The sequence below is a fragment of the Argentina silus genome, assembly GCF_951799395.1.
Source record: "Argentina silus genome assembly, chromosome: 15".
NCBI classification, from domain to species: Eukaryota; Metazoa; Chordata; class Actinopteri; order Argentiniformes; family Argentinidae; genus Argentina; species Argentina silus.
In genome coordinates, this window is record NC_139669.1 from 8,800,703 (window position 1) to 8,821,304 (window position 20,602).

The 20,602-nt window shown below is 42.8% G+C and overlaps 2 protein-coding genes across 2 annotated transcripts; one reads left to right on the forward strand and one right to left on the reverse strand.

Moving 5' to 3' along the window:
- Nucleotides 1-804: 804 nt before the first annotated feature.
- fgf20b (fibroblast growth factor 20b) lies at nucleotides 805-2,223 on the reverse strand (the record flags this gene model as incomplete). Its single annotated transcript, XM_083686203.1, has 3 exons — nucleotides 805-1,050; nucleotides 1,356-1,459; nucleotides 1,947-2,223. The coding sequence occupies 3 exons, from the start codon at nucleotides 2,221-2,223 to the stop codon at nucleotides 805-807; spliced, it is 627 nt and encodes a 208-aa protein (XP_083542329.1).
- A 1,117-nt stretch (nucleotides 2,224-3,340) lies between these two features.
- Nucleotides 3,341-17,866, forward strand: micu3b (mitochondrial calcium uptake family, member 3b; the record flags this gene model as incomplete). Its single annotated transcript, XM_083685567.1, has 15 exons — nucleotides 3,341-3,592; nucleotides 5,046-5,196; nucleotides 7,104-7,135; nucleotides 7,378-7,456; nucleotides 9,654-9,701; nucleotides 9,833-9,915; nucleotides 10,037-10,108; nucleotides 10,717-10,758; nucleotides 13,216-13,311; nucleotides 14,161-14,249; nucleotides 14,522-14,693; nucleotides 16,061-16,169; nucleotides 16,356-16,513; nucleotides 17,583-17,647; nucleotides 17,836-17,866. 15 exons carry the CDS (start codon nucleotides 3,341-3,343, stop codon nucleotides 17,864-17,866), a joined length of 1,479 nt encoding a protein of 492 aa, XP_083541693.1.
- Nucleotides 17,867-20,602: the final 2,736 nt, after the last annotated feature.

Genomic DNA, 20,602 nt, shown 5'->3' on the forward strand with positions numbered 1-20,602 from the left:
GCCCACCCTAATTGACACTGGAGATAATATGAGAAAACTGCTATCCTCAGATTAAAAGATACAGTACTTTCATCTCTATGTAGATACAATTTCTAATGATTTCTCTATACTGTATATATTTAACTGTAAAAATATATTCTGAAATAAATAAATATATAACATAAATATATGTATCTAAAAATGAATAAATAAAACATTTTAAACTGACACCTGTGACAAATATCGTTCTGCTATTTTCAGGATACACTAGTCACAAGTAAAAAGAAATGAAAACAGCTGAATTCCTTCAAAGTCCTTCTTGAATAAACTAAGCCTCTCCAACACATTATAGTACTCAAAAAAACAAAAAAAACAATACTATTTTCATAAATCATATCAAATCCGATGGACTCTACCATTCCAACTGGCTCCATTGTCCAACAGACACTTCCAGAGGGGATCTGGCCCCCAGACAGAAGGGTCTTTCCATGACCAATCAGCATCCCTTCCTCTGCTCCTCTTCCTGTTCCTCTCCTATTCCACACAGCTTCTCTCGGGGGTCAGCTGGCCCCTGGAACAAACGGCCTCCTCATGCCAGACGTGCGGGTTGACAATGTCAGACATTCTAGACTGTCTTCCTGGCCATTGAGAGCCGGCCTGTGCATTCCGAGAGGAGGCCCCTGGTGCCTTTAGCCCCAGTGTGGGCTACCCTGCTGGCTGGCTCCACTGTCTGTCTAACACAGCCAGACGGCCCACATCCCTGGTTCCCTCTGAGAGCTGGAGCATAAGCAGCTATTCCTGATCTGGGACGGGTGGTGCCCAGCCTCAGCTGTGGCCCAGGATGTCTCTGTACAGCTCCGGCACGCGGTCAGGGTCCACGGGCCTGGGAAGGAAATGGGTGAACTTCTGGTGTCGCCTGGACTTTGTCCCGTCTCTAGGTGTGCCATCCTTATTCAACGCCACGAAGTAACGAGTCCCTTTTTCTCCATGCTTGTAGAGGTTGGATGAGTATGTGTTGTACCAGTTCTCCTCAAACTGCTCCCTGAAGACACACTCGGCAGTTAATTTCTCCTACGATAGAGAAGGAACACAACATGATTTCATGAGGTCATATCCATAGACAAGAGGAAATTAGGACAAGTAAGCAACATGGAAAGATGGATTTTATGGATATTTATGATGATAAGAAGATGTAACATATACATTAAAACTGAATCTGTTGTGCCAGAGAGATACGGCATTGGTGAAAGGAACACATGTATGCCACCTGCTGGTAATTAAAATGGACAATAAAAGTCAGCCCAATGAAACTCCTACTATAACCAATGAGAGAGATTTGAGAAATTAATCAGCACAAATAAATGAGTAATACTTACAGAGCCGTACAGCTCTCCCTTGTCATTCATCCCCAGGTAGAGACCACTGTCCACCCCTCGTATGCTTATCAATCCGACGGCCAGGCTTATGAATTCCAAAATACCTGGAGAAGAATAAATCAGTTGTTCTCTGTATTTTCACAAGAGAGAACTAAGCCGTCTATCAGAGATTGTGACCCAGCAGGTTGAGGAGCTATAGCTTCACAATGACGCCCTCAAATATTATTGAACACGGTAGTCTATGTATAAACAAAACAAAACAGTTACATGTTAGCGTCAGAATGTAATGCAGGAAAACTCCCCATGTTCTGCTAAAAAAAATAATAGGCCTACTAGCCTAATATTTCGAAGCTGGAGTGACGAGGGAATGTGAGTGCTTTTAGGCTATTTTGATAAGAGTCTCATATGATGCTGATGGTGGTGGTGGTGATGATGGTGATATTACTACTACTACTACTACTACTACTACTACTACAACTACTATTACTACTATTACTACTAATACTAATACTAATAACACGAATAATAATTCAACATTTGAAATAAAAAATGTATAAAGTAGTAATACAGTATTAATAGATTGATAATTACCGAACCGACTGTGGTCCTTTCTTGTCCCTTGCACATTGCCATCCGGAAGTATTTCTAGATGAAATCCAGTTCTACAATATAACTGCCTTCTGCGGAGAATCCCTTTTAAATGATTTAAATCCGCCGTGGTACTCCGCGAAAGCCGCTCACCAGGTACAAGGTGATCGCCCAATAATGTTGGGCTGTCCCCAAGAGGCGTCAGGAGAAAATGGGACCCGAAGTGTCCAACACCATCAATGCCGTGCAAGAAGCTTCCAACTTCACCCAGAGCAGCCATCGCGAAAACCTCCCGGCGCGTCAGTGTCGGAGTGGCTAAAGTTCAGTGTAGAGGTCCGGAGGGAGCGCTCTTGCGTAGTACCTGGTTGCCACTGTCGCTTATTGCGTGTTTACATTTGTGTCCGTTACTTAGCACATGTCATCTTAGGCAGAGGTTAACCCATCCGATTTTTCTCCATCGACATGTAAAACTTAGGTAGATTAATATCTTGACATATGTTTTATGAACACGAAATCGTTCCAGAATATTACTTTACCGCTTGACGTCTTCATCAGTTGAGGTCGGGGTTACAACTGTCAGATAGTGGGTAGTTTCCACGACAGTTAGAAGGAAGGTAGCCTGAATTGTCTATGTTGCAGATCAGAATATGTTGTGCTGAGTGGTGCCAATTATTCGTCCAAACCTTCTTTCTACGCGGGTGAAGGGCACTAACCACTGCTCTGCAGGTAAGGAGCTGCTGGAGCTGTGCGCTCAAAGTGCCTGGAGTTGCGAGGCAGGTGCAAAACGACAACGAGGACTTTTAGTGGGCGGGGCTGTCAGTTCAGACTTGCCTTGGCAAATATTTTTTTCCTCTAAAGGTATAAAACAAGAGAACAAGAGAACGAGATTGGAAGAGAGCGAGAGAGAGAGAGAGCGAGGAGGGGGGGGGGGGGGGGGGGGGTAGAAAGAGAGAGAGAAACAGAGAGAGAGAGAGAGAGAGAGATCATAAACTTAAGGGTGAGATTGATGAGTTTGATAAAGCCTATGTTTAGTGGCACGTTGATAGGACACATTTTGGCAATTCATAATTTCACCTCTTTTAGAGCGTTCTATCGCATTCCCTCGTTACCTCAGTTCAGTTGCTAACTGTAATACAACAAAATCTAAATCCCTTTTTAAACAATTCTCATCCACAAGAAACAATAAACAGTGGGATACTATACTAATAATAAACCTCTTTCTTTTTTTTCTCGCCATACTTTCCAGCATAACGTCAACATAACATTAGTTTTGATTGAGCGTGAGCTGCTGTGTTACAGCACTGGGAAGCGCAAACATCCAGGTGAAACGGGGTGAAATACCCAGGCTCTTCTCGCGATGAAAGAGAGTAGCTCGGTCTCTTGACACAAAAACAACCATGGCTGCCTTTCGCAGACTTATTTCCACATTGACCAATTTTTCAAATACAGCAGGGAGGTTTTCGGTGGGGAAACACATGTCTAAGACAACAAATACATTTAAACTTATTGCAACTGGAGTATGTATCGCCACCGGTGCTGGTATCGTAAATTATTATTATACACCTCATGATTTGCGCTTGGGACTGGCAAGCCATATCGATGGTCGAGCTTTGCTTCTGTCATTACCATCAGTATCTGCGAAAGATAAGGTACGGTTGACCAAGGGGCAGTATTATCTTGTTAATAGCATGTCTTTTACACAGTGGCACATACAGTAGGAGATTAAATTGATAAACAAATGCCGAGGAATTACCCGAACCTGAAATCCGCATGACACTCGAACTAACAGTGAAAATTACTGCTCATATTACAACGTTTATTTTAGGGAAGATTGTTTAATTCCATACATGATAGAATGAAAGCACAAATGAGTGTGAAATGATCGTGTATGTAAAAAATCAGGAGACACGAGCATTGAATGTAATTGGCCCATACATGGGCGCTCTCCACGACACAAGGTGCTGAAATGTAAAAAACACTGGGAATGGTCTGATTCGTGAATTTTGTTTCACAAAACAATACATCAGTGAAATGAACACAAATCAAAATCTCTTACCTAACAGATTTTGGAATAGATTTATCAAGGGACATGACTGATCTCTTGGCTTTTTGAGTTAATTCAAATATTTTTTAATTCTCTCATGATAGCATTAATCACCCTACTCAGTGGAGTGGGACCTAGATAAGGTTCTATATTCCATTTTAGATCAGAACTTGCTTAGAGGGGTATCTCCATTAAACACATTGGCTTGGTAACACACAGTGCTCTGGAATTCAGTTAGTGGAAACAAATAAGGAACAGTGCATTGCACTCCCTCTGTGTTTTTAGATCAGCGTTTGTTTTAACGCTGATCTGTGGGATCATTGCAGAAAAGCCGTCATCAGATTGTTGGATCAGTAAACCGTGCAGAAGTGTCCTGGTCTGGTTTGCAAGCCTCCCTTGACATCGTGTTCCTTTTCTGTCGCCCACTCTCTTATCTCTTCTGGGGTGGGGGCTGTGGGGTGTAACCTTGACTGGGGGTTTGAGCCTCAGGAATCCTGGGACGCAGGAAACTGGACACTAGGACTTGGCTGAGGGGCATTGGATTGGGATGGTGGGAGGGATTGGGTTTAGAGGGAGGGAGGGTGTAATGGGTAGACAGGGGGCTGGAGGGGGATGGGGTGTGGGGGGGGCACACATTCCCCGGGCTGTTTGCTCTGTGCCCAGTGGGCCTGGCACTCTGCCACCAGAGAGAGATCCACTCTGTCCTCGCCAGGCTAGCCCCCTGATATCGCTGGTTTTGAACATTTGTAGGGACATTATCTGGCTGGAGAGGGGTGAATAACTGGGCTGACAAAACATGTGGCTCATTCTTTGAAGTGAGGCTTGGTTTTCTTTGTTGCATATTTGACTGTGGCTTTCCGTGACAAGCGAAGCGTGCATTGATTGTTTTGCCCTTCAACCAGCCTATTGTTTGCTTATCTGAAAAGTGTAGTTTATCTTTTAAAATGTGTGTTTTCTTTCTGTTTGAATAATTGTTGTATTAACATTGTGTGTGTGTGTGTCTGTGTGTGTGTGTGTGTGTGTGTGTGTGTGTGTCTGTGTGTGATGTTTTGTTTCAGGCTAAGACATTCGATCAACTGGATGATGACGATGTGTACATGTCGTCCCATGAGAACAGATTCAGGTTGTTCAGCTCGGTGGAGTGCGAGGGTCAGCTGTACATGACCCCGATCAACTTCATAGAGTCTGTTACCATGAGTGAGCCCAAGAGTGAGTCCCAATCACCACACAGACTCTTCCTCCTCATCACCCACATATCCTAAATGCAGAGCTCGTTCTAACTCCTCATAGAGTCGATTGATGAGCTCTGAATAAAACTGGCTCAACTGGAATCAGGCCTTCATTTACTTACTTATTTACTTAGGAAGCTGATGAAATCAAACATGAGTTCTATGGTCAAACTGCTTGTCCCCTGTGATTGTAGAGTCTTAGGAGGCAATGTTGTTTGCCGGAGAATCACATCAAACTCTATGCTAAGGCCTTATGAGTGACATAAAAGTAGTCTTTGATTAGCTAGGACTCAAGTAGTCACAACACCTGCATGGAGATAGACATCTCCACCAGCAGCACCACTTTAACGCCTCATTTCTGTAGCAACAAACTCAGACAGGCAGACAGACAGAGACTCATATCATGGCTCAAGTTGTGAGGCGTTTGTGTTCTCTTTTATGACTGAGAATCTCATATTCAACACATTATTAGAAGAACTGAGAAATTGTACATTTGAAGCTGTTATAATTTGTCAGGACTCATTTGATTGATTGTGATTGAATTCTGTATTGTGTGACCTGCTAATGGTTGAGGCTTGGCTGCCCTGGCATGTAATGAGAGAGATTAGTGGGTAGCACTAATGTGAATAGCACACATTGCGTCACCCCTCTCCTCTCATTCCTCACATTGATTCTGACGGTGAAGGCATTACGAAATAGGGATAATGACGTTTTATGGTTTTATGCTGTGGTTGTAAAGCAAGCTATGTTGTTTTCCCTCCCTGAGGATGTTTGAAAAGGTCTGGGACAGGGTCGTCACACTGAGAGTCTTGAATCATTATGTAAACAGTAAAAATAGCCATGTCACAATTCATTCATTTTTCATACATGGAGAGTCTCTTGCTTTGTGTCACTGTATAATTTTCTTTAGATCACTAAACAACTCCAATTTATCTTGGCCAGATAATCCGTGAGCTATTTCAGAGAAGTTGCTCTGAGAAAAGAGGAGCATGTCAGGTATTTCAGAGCAACGGCCTGTTTGCTTAGAGAATAGTATTGGTTTTAATTCGGCCAATGTAAATGGGCTGTCTTTTCTAGTGATCTTAATGATTTTCTCTCTTCAAAACTCCAGCCACTGCAAATAAGCACTGACACTGTATTCTCTGAGACTAGAGGCTAAATGGCCGACCGTCTGTTGGGAAAGGCACCAGTATGCTTCTGCCTCTCATTGTTAGAGATAGATGGATGCCCAATAAAAGAGTTCATTGCCTCTGTTGATGCGTCTGTGTCACAGCCCAGACATAGTTTTCTCAGGGTTGCTTCATTAAGATTTCTGTAGCATGAAGCCTTCAGGTTACCAATTTCTCTACTTCATTCATCTAAGTATGAATGTTTTTACAGTACTGAAAGCCATCAAATACATGCATTATGTACACATTGAAGAGATGACCCTGTTATCTTTACCCACCACCCAGACACTTCATTTGGCTGGAGAGCCCTTTAAAACACTGGGTTATCATAATCTCTGTCTTAGAAATAGGTCTGAATGTGTCAGTAAAGGGGTTAATGTCACTGCTATCGTGGTACTGCCGTGAGAGTGATGTGAATCACCTAGCCAGGTGTTTTTATGGGACCTCCGCCTTATTTTACGACCAGGCACCGTTTTATTGAGTATTGGAATGCCTTCCCGGTGATATGGCCAGTCCAGATATCCATATGAATACATGTTTCCCTTTTGTGTTTTTGTTTTGTTTTTCCACCAGACATCCCATGTGGTCTTTGATGGTATTGCTGATAAGTTCAGAGCAGGAGGAAAAGGCTATTTTAGTTTTTATTTGAATATATTGATAAGGTGTAAAACAGTACTGATGAATTTGATACTTATTAACAACATTTTCCTGTTTTTAGGCAAGAGGATATGGAAGTCCCTCACAAAACAGGTGGGAAGTTTGGTGCTTACAGCACTGCATGCATAGACTGGTAGGAAGACTATCATCCCTCTTCCTTGTTATTGAAATGAAAATTCCCCTTCTTGGAAAAGAATAAGTAAATATTGATGACATTCAGTAATTCTACTGTCTATAATATTGGGCAATTCATGAGAGATGTACTTAATGTCTGTTTGCATGTGACTTTGATGATTCCGGGGTGAAAGATTTGGGATTTTCCTCTATTTTCAAAGGACTTAGAGAAGATGCTGGCAGACACCCCACCTATTTGGAAAGGATCATCCAACATGTTTAGGAATCTCCGTGAACGAGGTGAGACCTCCACTGCTACCGTTGGGCTTTGCTGTTGGGGTTTACTGATACACTGAGTTATTCTTAGGGTACTGATTACTCTAATTAAAACATTTTGTAATGGTTTAGAATTGTTCAGAGATGTCAAACAAAGACACTTGTTGTGCTTGATAAACACAGATAAATACAACTTGGTCTTCCCTTTGTATTTCAGAATATGGACCAATGCAATCATCACTGTTTCCATATAACATAAAATCCAGAACATAGGGCAGGACATAGGGCATAGGGTAAATGCTATCTTATCTGTTCATCAATCTAGATATTGTGAACCTGCTCTCATGCAACCTTAGATACCAGGGTGATGAACTTGTCCCCTACAGAGCATGCCACTATACTAGGAAATGCCAGTTATCAATGAAGAAATAACTTTGATAACCTTGTACCAGTTGGAATTGAATAGCCCGTCCCTCCTCATGTTGATATGGGCTTGTTTTTTTCCACATAATGACAGGCTGAAGGGAGGAGGTAATTGTGGGTACTGCTCATGCTAGCCTCTTGTTCTTTTATGTTGGTATGTTTCTGGAACATGTTTTTCTTACACCGAGTACTCTTGCCAATTGAAGCAAATGTTTTAGTTCATTTGGTAACATCACAATGGTTTAAGGAACAAAGCGTCGGGTTTACCTGGATGTCATGTTGTTACAGAGATCCAGTTGTATTTCTCTGCTGCTTGTTAGCATGTATCCCGGACATTTACCTGTGTCGCGTTATGTAGTTAAACACAAGCTTGGCACCATACACACAGTGTTAATAGCACCCTGTTCCACTTCCCAGTTCTTCCCTGAGGAGTGCATCCCAGTGTTTCCCAGTGTTTCAAACACTGGCTGTGCAGTAGGACTTCTCCCTGCTCTCTCCTCTCCTCTGTTGCTTTAGCTAAGTGCCAATGCTGGGATTTGGGTCTTTTAATCCTGCCGTTAAACGTCGCGGCTTTGCAGAGAAAAAAAGGATTGGATTGATCTGCGAACAAAGCCTTGCTTTAGAGAATGAGGGAGCTGTTTGAACCCAGTTATGTCGAGGCATGTCCCCCTGGCCGCCCCCCTGATCACCATGGACATTATGAATCCTAAGAATGGCGTTGGATTACATCTCCGGGACCGCCACTCTATATGAAGTGTTTCTGTGGAATTCTTTGTATTGTCTGACAACATCTACTTGAGCTCAGTGGTTGGGTTTGAGGTGGGGCGGGAGGGGGGGCGGGGGTGGGCGGGTAGAGTGAAGGTGTGTGGTATTGGTGAAACATGGCTGGAATCCTAAAGATTTTTTTCTCCACAAACCCATTTAAGCTTAAAAGGTCTTTGAAGCCAGAGAACTTGAGTCATTCTAAGGCCGTTTTCAACAGAAAGGTTCTCGAGCAAATCATTGACTCATCTACGATGCGCCATGTTAGAGGGACCTTTTACATGTACCTCGTTGATGACCAGTGGTATTTTCATTAACTCCACTTAAACTATCATTGTCCATTCATAGTATTTTCTCTACCTCTGAAGTACTCTTTTTTGGGGGGTAAATCTCCCTGCAGCAAATGCCATACCTGAATCCTTTTCCCATAACACCCAGAGCAGTCACCCAGAACTATCTGTGCTCCAGTCACTATCTTCTCCTGCAAACAAAAGCTTGGGAATGCTTTCAGAGTCAGGGAGACAACCCACCACAGTGTGCCGAGATGGGCCCTGACAGTTACTCTTCCCCTCTCTCTGTGTCACACAACAAAGGGAGTTGTAGAACACAAAGACGAACACAAACCAAAATCAGGCATCCACAATCAGTGACAGATCACTTGAGAATGTTTTACACCTTGTTATCCAAACAGAAGGAGCTCAGAAGCCCAGCACTGGGGCTTAATTTTGTTTGGGTTTGCGTCCAGATAGGTCACTTCTGTTGTAAAGCCTCTGTTTGTGTGAATAGAACACCAACCATGAATTAAGAGGCACCTTTTAAGATGTTATCAATATGAAAGAGAAGATTACCTGTTGTCTGAAGGCGTGCACTGTTTCATGGGATGTCTTATTCATCTTAAGGGCATGACTTTGAAAATCTGTAAACAACTCAACATAACTGCTAGACTCCCAGGCTTTGATGTTCATTCATTTTATCAACTTAATGAACACCTTGCATGAATAAAGGTTTAGTCAAACATTTTGGTTTTGTGTTTCAGGCATCATTGGTTACACAGAGTATCTCTTCCTGCTTTGCATTTTAACAAGTGAGTATGTTTTCGTTGATTTTCGATACGATATTTTCTACGATAATGTAAATCTAGAAGTATTTGTTGAGTTTTTAGATTGAATGCTCTTTCTCTCATATCATCTGCTTCTCTATTTTGTCATTTTCCAGAGCCTAGTGCCGGCTTCAAGATAGCCTTCAACATGTTTGATGCTGATGGAAATGAAATGGTGGACAAAAGGGAGTTCTTGGTGGTATGAACTTATCTACAGAAGTTCCACTTCCACTTCCTACTTTCGATAATTCTCTATCATGTAATGAGAAGAGTGTCTCTGGATGGTCAAACACGTCTCAATAATTTCACTTTCCTTTCAGCTGGAGGAAATCTTCCAGAAGAAAAAGGATAGAAAAGAAGTAGAAGGTGATGTTCCAAGATCTAACAAGCTGGTAAGGCGTGCAACGAGGGGGGGGGGGGGCATTTTTTTAGTCTTTCTACCAATGGATTGTCTTTCTGCCCCATGTTTTACACAGTATGTATTGACAAATGTATTCTGGTTATTACAGTAGTTGTACATTTCAGAGACTATGAGATAGCAATATCTCCACAGAGAAAGTGTACGACTGTATGTTTTGGATGTAGAGTGATGGTGGATGTGGCAGGTACAGAGTACAACATGCCTCAGACTTTCATCTTTGTACTGTAGTCGTACGCTGTTTGGCGGTGGATGTAAACACGAGGATTTGATCAGAATGATGAGAGAGACTCTCTCAGGTCTTACCACACCGACACTACAGTAGGATAGGGCTCACTCAGTAGAGCGATGGCAAGAGCCGGCATCTACGGCAGGCTTGACCTCAAAGTGACACCATTATGACCATTAATGACCGTTAATGACCATAGTAGACTACACTATCAAATGTTTTGTGGTGATGCTTTGTATTGTTTTGAATGCCTTTCAGCTGATAATAATGGCCACTCTTCCAGTGCATGTTGTAACATGGTTCTCTTGCCCTGTTTCTTGCATACCCGCATTCCCTCTTCTCTTGCATTTTAGAGCTTGCAACTGTATGGGCATCGGGAATCCCATGCTCACAACGTATGTACTTTATCCTCCGTTTCCATTTGAAAATGTGGTTACTCTGTGTTACGTGTAGTTACTCTTTATTTCCAGTGTGTTGAATATACTGTAGATTTGTGAGAAATCCCAGGAGCTACTTACAGGCATCAATGGGTATGACATGACTGACGCCATCCATGCCGTATGCATGGGAAAGGCTATCTTGCTATTCTCCCGTTAGTAATGTTTAATGTTAAAATGTGGGGCTGGCGGAGTGTCTTGCGTTCTGTGAGGTGGGACAATGCAGCCCTAATGGGTCCCAGGCAAACGCTGTCTGACGCTATGCTTCTGTTGTGTGAGGGGGGATGAGGGGATGGGGGTGCGGGGGGGACACAGGACTGCCCCAGCAGAGCACAGGAGATGATTTATGTACTGGCCTGCTGTCAAAGACGCTGGCTGAGCTATGGCTGCAGAGATTCCACTTCAAAAGGCCCTCACCTGAAGACTGACAGCATTCTTGGACCCCCATGTTTTATTTTTACAGTTTCTTAAAAAGTGGTATTTGGGTTCAGGTTACCTTTTGTGGTGGGTTTGACCATGAAGAGCGCCAGTCAGTGAGAGAGAGACAGAGAGAGAGAGAGAGAGAGATACAGCTAGAAATACAACTAGCGCTTTTTAGATGGTGTTTGAACACTTTGGGGATAGGTGTGTCTTTTTTGTTTTGATTTGTCCTGTATCACTCAAGGTATCCTTCCAGCGAAGGTTCAAAAGTCAAATCTTTTCAAATTCACCTGACAGTCATACATTCAAACCTGCGGTTGGGCTTTCCCCATGTATTCTAATTACAAGCGTATCAGCCTCTTTTCATGGGGCGAGATAGGAATTGTGCGGCACATTAAAGACCGGCCCGTAATTAGCAGTGGGATCAAGTCATAAATCTCTCCCTGGTGAAAAGCGACGAAGCGAAGAGGAAGAGCTATGTTTTATCAGCTGCCGCAACTCTCACATTCCCCCGCTAGGCCTGGAAGATGAGAAAAAAACCTGAATAAGATAAATAAATATTATGAAATGAAGCAAGAAACAGTTGAGAACATGTGTTAGGGCGACTGGCTCTCGCTGCTTGGCTGTTGTTGATGTAGACTTTGAGGCAGGTGATGTCGAGACTTGAGAGGCATCGAGACCAGGCCAAAAATGATGAGGTGAAAAAAACAGAAAACAGGAACTGTCAACAGACTGTTGTGCTCACAGTTGGGTGTGGGTGAAAGTTCTCCCCCTGAAGCTAATGAAACACATGACACCTATTATTATGAGCAGATTCCCAAAGATAAACATGCATGAATACAGACATGTCATTAGCACTAGCATTACTAGCAGTTATAATAATAGTATCATATAGATAGTGGTAGTTTTAAATATCAATAGTGATTGGACTGCTGTGAAATGTGCTGTTGAAGGAACCCTGAAGGCACAACCTTCAATATCAGTGTGTTGTACTGGTGAGAAGCAGACATTCTCAGAGACTGTGACGTACTGGTGAGAAGCAGCCTTGTTTGTTTGAGGCTGTCTCCAGACATAACAATAGGTTGAAGGAAGAACAGATTCCTCTGGGACTGAAATGCTGACGTAGTGTGTTATCCTTCACAACAATCATATTGAGGAGTTTAGAGTGTATTGAAAGATCTCAATTGCCCCGTGATTATACAACAGTGGCAACTTTTCACATGACAGAGGGAAGGAGCAGCCTGCACCACCCTCTGGGCTATAGTAGGGTGGGCCAGTAGCCCAGAAACAATGAACAAAGGAAGACATCATTCCAAAATGTTTATTTAATCACAATCTGATCCCGTTTCACAAGCATGGATGAAAGGTACACCGTAACCTGCATTCAGCTCGCAGCGATGTATCAAACAGTGATGTATTGGGTGGATTCGGTTACACAGTTAACATGGCATGAATCATCATTCAGCTTTCACGCCCCTGTGTGTCTCGGACATATGCAGCTGTCTGGGCTGAATACCTCGCCAGGAGGCTGCATGCTCCACTGCAGAGCAGGCTCACTTCATGGATGGTGGACTTTTTCATAGTCCTTCCCAGACATGTGGTTGTCATCCCCAGAGTGAGGTTGTATCACCACTCCCATGACTGGGTGGGTGGGTGTCAGGGCGTTACTGTACTCTCTTTTTCATTGAGGATGGGTTCAGCAGTTCAGATGTCTATCTATCTATCTATCTATCTATCTATCTATCTATCTGTCTGTCTGTCTGTCTGTCTGTCTGTCTGTCTGTCTGTCCGTCCGTCCGTCCGTCCGTCCGTCCGTCCGTCCGTCCGTCCGTCCGTCCGTCCGTCCGCCCGCCCGCCCGCCCGCCCGCCCGCCCGCCCGGCCGTCCGTCTGTCTGTCTGTTTATTTACTGTATGTCATGCTAAATGCTAATGCAGCTGCTTTTTGCCAGATGTTTTCTAGTCCACTAACAGCTCTTGCCTCCACTACTACCACAGGTCCATAGACAAGGCTCTCACCAATTAGAACCCAGGGGCATGTGGGATGTTCTGAGGCGAGGGGCAAGTCACGCTCTCTTCTCTGATCTCGCAGAGGTACTGATGTGCTCAGAATCTCCTTTATTTATTGATTACAGTCGTGGTAAATCCCTAGATTATATCAAGTCTACAGTACGTTCCTCACTATTTCAAATGAATTTGTCAATGATGAATTATGAAGATGATCAAGTTCTTGATAATGTACCATAGACAATGTTCATTATGTAAGCAATACATATATACACGTATTTAAAGTTATCCCTTTCCCACCACTTTTGGAGTTAAAATCTGAAAACATTCCACCGTGGACTGGACCGACCCTGCACCTGTAGGGTTTGATACTGGGGGAAGCATGTTCCCAGGCAGCACTGAGCCTGTAGGAGGGACTGATAGGACTTAGTGACTGTCAGGGGAGTGGGCTGTACTGGAACGTGAATGCTGCTCTTTCCAAGCCACAGATTAATCATTGACACAGTAACCATGACCATGACTCTTTTTTGATTGGCTCTTCTTGATTCTCGTCTTTACCAGTAAGGTTTTATACACAATCTACAGATTCCTGATCAGACAAATCTATTCCATAGAACTAGACAATTAAAATACGAGACAGTTAACCACATATACGTAAAGACTGGGTTAATGAACTATTTCCTTCTCATATGAAATGATGGGCTGTTTGCATGATGATATTCATGAGCTCTAATCATTGTGACACTTGCATGCATGTTTGTACAAGACAAGCATAATGAGTGTTTGAGTGTGTACTGTATGTGTGAGGGAAATATTTTATGCATGGTTGAACCCACTAATTTATATAGTGATTGATCCTTGTGCTCTTGACTGTTTTATCATTGACTGGTTGACAGACTAATTGCCAAATCACTTTTTGTTTGTTTGCCTTCACAGCACGCTGATGAAAACGTTGACACAACACTGTTGGTCCATTTCTTTGGGAAGAAAGGAAAAGCGGAGTTGAACTTTGATGATTTTTACAGGTAAGCTGAGAAATGAATGGAAATGAAGACATCAAAAAGCAGAACTGACATATTAAAGAGGCCTTATTGAAATTCTATCGTATATTTACTTTGTTAATTATATGCAATATTGAAATTTCTACCGTTCTACCAATATTATATTTCTGTTTGGTTACACACTCCAACTCACGTTGGTAGCTTTAGTCAGCCAGTCAAGTGTCCCCTCTGTGTGTGTGTGAGCTGGTGGTGGCGTTTCCTGTCATCACGGCCTGTGTCTGCCACTCCATCCCCAGATTCATGGATAATCTGCAGACGGAGGTGCTTGAGATTGAGTTCCTGTCCTACTCTAAAGGCATGCCCACCATCAGCGAGGAGGACTTCGCCCGTATCCTGCTGCGCTACACCAACGTGGACGATGTCACTGACCTTCTGGAGAACTTACGGCTGAGCATACAGGATGAGAAGGTGAAGGAAGGCGTGTGTACTCAGTGTCCTCTTTACCTCACACACCCCAGTGGCTCCCCCCTCACCTCAGTCTACCTCCACTCCCACCCCTATACCCTTACCTTCCCACAACCGCGCCCCTCCCCACACCAAACACACACCCTCTACTCACTTACACCCCCTTGCCCCCACGACGACTGAGCCCAAACACCCACACAACCTTTTCTTCTACTCATTACAATGCACATGCAGGTAAGCTCCTTTTTTGGTCTGGTAGTGATAGAGATTTAATCAATACACAGTTAACAGTCATTCTCACTTTTTCTGAATGGTGTTTTCCTTGGTTACCTGGCCATAAAATATAGAAATAGTGACATGCATTATTGAATCCCTGTGAAAAATCCCTTCACTGAAATAATAAAATGCGATGCAAAATGGTTCTCCGTTAAGTGGACGACTGAAATCCTCTCTGTTGCTCTTTTTCTCTATTAGTGCAATCCATACCACGAATTAGTCCTCAATGCTGATTGAAACCTGCACATTTCAGGATGTTGTTTGTTTTCGTCAGGGCACACTGACCCGCACATAAAGAGGTGAGCATCCTCAGCCAGCTGAGGAGCCTGTTGCTAGATCGCCATTGATAATCAAGTGGGCCTCATCATTAGGTGAAGAGATATTTTATGGAGCTCACCTTGTTAAAACAGCAAAGCGTCACAGATTACTCATTACTTCATTTGTTAAACTGTGTGCGTTGGTTGTTTGGAGGGGCCCTGGGGCTGGAGGAGAAGCTAGTAGCTGTGGGATGGCTGAGTGGACTTCAATAGGGCCTGTGTTTGAGGCATCTGCCAGCCCTGAGATGTTTGGGGATTCATTCCTTTTGTTTTTGTTTATGTAAGTATCAGGTTAATCTGCTTTAGAAAAGTCTGCAAACAGGCTGACCTCTTCCCAAATGCTACAATCCCCCCCCCCCCAGTGTTGACAGCTCAGCGTGTCCATACCAGAGGGGGGTATGTATACTCTGACTGTTTGGTTAAGTCATTTTCTGCCTTTGGATCTGTTATCTTTCTGATGTCTTCAAGGTCCCGCGGACACTAAAGGCTTCCCTCTGGTTTAAGTGGAGCAGATTATGTGTCGTGTGAAGTGGTGCATTATCTGGCCCCTTTTGTTTCAGTGTTGGGACATCCAGTCGTTTGCTTTATGTGTCAGTCCTCCCTATATCTGATTTCTCACACTATCTGAGCTATCTGAGCCTTTCGACATCACACACAGCTCTGCTTTTTACTATGCTCTACTTAACACCGTTGGTATCTTTGTAAATCGTTTGCATTTTAGATTGAGTTTTAGTCTTGCTTTTATTCATTGATCAATGTGCTTTTTTCATCCAATAGGGAATCACCTTTGAGGAGTTCAGATCCTTCTTCCAATTCATGAACAACCTTGAGGATTTTGCCATTGCCATGCAAATGTACAACTTTGCCAATCGTTCTATTGGCCAAGGTCAGTGTCAATGAACAATGAAGAGCACTGGTTGGGTTTAGGATGACTCAATACCTCCAGGATTTGACCATGGAATTGAAACATAGTTCATACACTTATCTATGAAAAATCTGTACACCATTGTCTCTGTTCCAACTTAACAACACTGATCTCTGCTCCTCATCTCTTTCTCTTCGTCCCTGTCAGATGAGTTTACACGAGCAGTCTATGTGGCCACGGGGCTCAAGCTCACTAGCCACCTGGTCAACACGGTCTTCAAGATCTTCGACGAGGACCATGACGGCCAGCTCAGCTACAAGGAGTTCATCGGCGTCATGAAGGACCGGCTGCACCGCGGCGCGAGGGTAAGGCAGGGAGGGTCAGCGGCTCCTCCGCCAGGGTTGTGTAAACGCCATTTATCTCCATTTTACGGCACCAAAGGTGACAGGGGGGATTGGGATATACCCACCCAGGCCTCCCCCTCTCCTCCCCCCTCTATCCCCTCCATGAGCCTGAGAAAGCAAGGCCTTCTCTGAGGTGGAATAAACCCAAGTGCCCAGAAGCCTGCATCTGAGATCTCCACAGTAGCGCAGCCTGATTTGGGCAGATAGACCCAGTCTTATCTGCCTATCTGTCAGCTACATTCTTAATGTGTAATCTCTCAAGGCAACTGTGTGTGGTAAAGCTGTGTCGGGGTCATCAGGAAAGGGTCGCTAGCTGATTGACTCATGTAGTTTCATACTGCAGGCTATATAATGGAAAGAGGGCCATACAGCTAAATATACACCAGTGCTGAGCAGAGCAATGCATGTTCGTTACAGAATTATATTGATATTATTAACATATCTAATAACTAAGATATGATCTTAGTTATAGGCTACTGACTATAGGATAGGCTGGATAGTTACAGGCTACTGGAATTTGGATGTTTTGGATGCAACCATTAGCTAACACAGAATCAATGACTCAAATGCATGGGGGAAACATGGTTTGCTTGTTTACATAAATCTGATTTGTTTTTCATTGGTTATCTGATATACTGATGTGTCAAATTAGATCACTGAGATGTGTCTCACTATGGTAAGCCCTCCATATAGTTTTGTTGTGAAGCTTTGCTGCCCTCTAGTGGACAATTATTAGAACAGTAAGAATTTGAACACAAGTTGCTGTATGCAAGCTGCTGTAACACATTACTTTATAGCCTGTATTTACTTGTCATTGTCATTTTGTGACAGGTTGCATTTTGGCTATCACTTGAAGTCAACACCCCTCAAAGCATTAGCTTCTATGTTCAGTGTTATTTACTCAAGTTTACTCAACTCTCTCTCTCTCTCTCTCTCTCTCTCTCTCTCTCTCTCTCTCTCTCTGTCTCTCTCTCTCCCTCTCTCTCTCTCTCTCTCTCTGTCTCTCTCTCTCCCTCTCTCTAAACACCAGGGGTTTAGGGGGGAGGAAAAGTTCACCTCTTTTAAGTCCTGTCTGAAGAAGCAGCTCTCAGGAAGGTGCAGTATGTTCCGCCTGTCGCGTCTACAGAGAATGGTTATGTAACAGAACACAATGCTGAATTGATGAAATACAGATGATAACACATTAATCAAAATGTGACAGTTTCCTACTTCTTTTTAATGCCGTCGCACAAACATATTCAAGCTCCTAAGATGTGTTTGAGGCCCACACTCCTGTCCCTCAGCATCAAGTTACACTGTAATACTAACGCCTGATCAACTGCTACCAGACACCAGCTTAACTCTGCATACAGAAGCAGTGACCAGTTTAAACCCCTATGAATGTTTCAAAGGAAATGCACTAGTCTCCAACAAGGCCTCAATAGTCTCTCCTAATCAAACACCGGGGTGGGTCCATTTACTGAACAACCTGATCTGTGATCTGATCAGTTTTTTTAGACTGGGGTTAAAGATAAAACAATAGTATCTTGTCTACAAGTGTATTTTGCACAGGATAGAGAGATAGAGATAGAGAACACATACTGTACATTGTTCTTCAAGTGCTGCAATTTTGCTGTAATCGAATGGAAAATGGTGCTTTTCCAGGCAAGGCCGAAGGACACAGAGAAGTAATGCCATGAGACACCTAAGGTTGTTCTACAATCCTCTCAGCAGTTCCGTTATTATTCCCAGTTGTTTTTTATTTGGTCACTGCCCAGGTAGGCTTGTGTAGCTGCTGCATGTGCAATGTCTGTCCTTGTATGGCAGGATTAGAACTTTTCCTTTTGCTGATGTCATCAGGTGAATATCCTGCACCGCTGTGTCTTCCCACCACCTGCACACACCTGTGGGAGAGAACCAACGCTCCATAAAGAAAAAGCTCATTGCAGTCAATGTGAAGATTTGAGAGGGACACATATACAGTTATGTAGCATAGTCAATACAATGCTGTAAGCCTAGTTGAGAAGGCACTGTAAGTGTCCCTGGTGAAATATTGACATTAGAAAATAAAGATTACCCTACCTGTGATCCTAAAATAATTTCAAATAGCTAAAATGTTGGTAAGCTTTACATCTGTTATAGATAGAAATCAGTAATGTTACGTTGCACTATTTTATTTTTCAACTAGATTGTTCTCTTGACTTCTCGTCATTAAATCATGTATCGACTGTTTAGGTCCTTTACACGTCAAATACATATCATACTGTTTGTTCATAAAAGCTGACGTTTTCACAGAATCAATATGTATCTGTTTATTTATTTATTTATCTATTTATTGATTTGTTTGTTCACCACTCAAAGTCTTATTTTCATACCTTAAAAAAGGGTCAAACCTGTGTTGTTGTTGGCTGTCTGCTGCTCTGGCGCTGGGTATTGTTCAGTGTGATTCTCTCCCAGTCCTAAGCCTGATAATCTGTCTGTACAGTGGCTGCATTGCTAACATACTTTCTCCAAGCCTGTCTGCAGCCCACTGCACAGATCAGCTTACGCAGGGGACAGCATCTCTCTGTGTCCACTGTTCACAGGCCTGCAGCTAACTCTTCCATCACTCCCAGAGCTAACACGTCTCCAGTGGGCTTGTATCCCTGTGGTTGGTTGTTTGAACAAGGGCAGTTAACTCTATCAATCATTTATTGTGATGGAAGTTTCATTCCCTTTATACTGGATAAACAATGTGAACTCCATTTTTAAACCACTGACAGGGATGATGTAGAGTTTAAATTAATATGCAAATCAAATATGCAAAAACATATCAAAGCCATAATGAAATGGTTGAGTAGAATGAGACTGTTTATTCAGAGGTGTTTTATAGTAGGTTTTCTAGGAAAAACTTGCATTTGAATGTATGTACTCCATCTCTAATGCATATATATCCAAATATCCAAATGCATTTATACATGTTTGTGAAGGTTACTGCAAGTCATGATTGATGATTTCTACCAGACTGTAGTCCATTGTCAGATATGATATTTGTTTTGGGCGGATACGCTGATTGAATAATGACTTGGATTGGTTGTGCCCAGGTTACACATTCAATTAAACCAATAGATTTGTTTACTTAGCCTACTTCATTTTCATGATAATGGAAGCTATTGTTGAAGTAATGTGAAGGGTTTAGATCTCCTTTAGACTACCTCTTTAATAATTGCGGGAGCCATATCTGTTTAGAGACGTTTTCTAAAAGGCTCTTATCTACTGTAGGATCTATGTATTGTTTAGCTAATATTTGCAGATCTGCTGTTACATTGATTTGGGGAATAAAGATTTTAAAAAACAATCAATGGCTTTGTGTCATTTTTATTTGTGTTTTCAAGACAATTGTTGCTCTCTCTCTCTCTCTCTCTCTCTCTCTCTGTCTCTCTCTCTCTGTCTCTGTCTCTCTCTCTCTCTCTCTCTCTCTCTCTCTCTCTCTCTCTCTCTCTCTCTCTCTCTCTCTCTCTCTCTCTCTCTCTCTCTCTCTCTCTCTCTTTCTCCCACTCTGCATGACTTGCTTGACCTCAGCAATTGAGTAAGTAATTTGGTTGGTGTTTTCACACATGTCAGCTAATTAACAGCTGACTATGTAGCACATTTCTCAGAAGAAAACTTTGAAATATTGAGGTTGGTGTAAGTTCTGCTCTCAAAGACACCATTAATGAACTAGTATGCACATTCAAGAATCATATTGAATAAAGAAAAATATTTGGTATTAATCAAATTATATGTTATCAAAACGCTTGACATTTAAATGTACAAATGTTTTATTTGCATATTTTAGAAAGCTCAATCAAAAAAATTAAAACAATATGTGTTTGCAGCGTCCCATGAACGTCATGGCAACTTGGTCAAAGGGGGTGGCGCTTTTTTACACCGCACACAGGAACGAGCGACGTCGCGCCGCGCGCCGCAAAACGGAGGTGGAGGCGGCAGAAGTGCTGCGTCCTACTATCGATCAGACGCGATTAATGATCAAAGATGCAGTGACAGACCGACACAAAACTTAGTGCCAAACAAATGGTGACTAAATAGAAT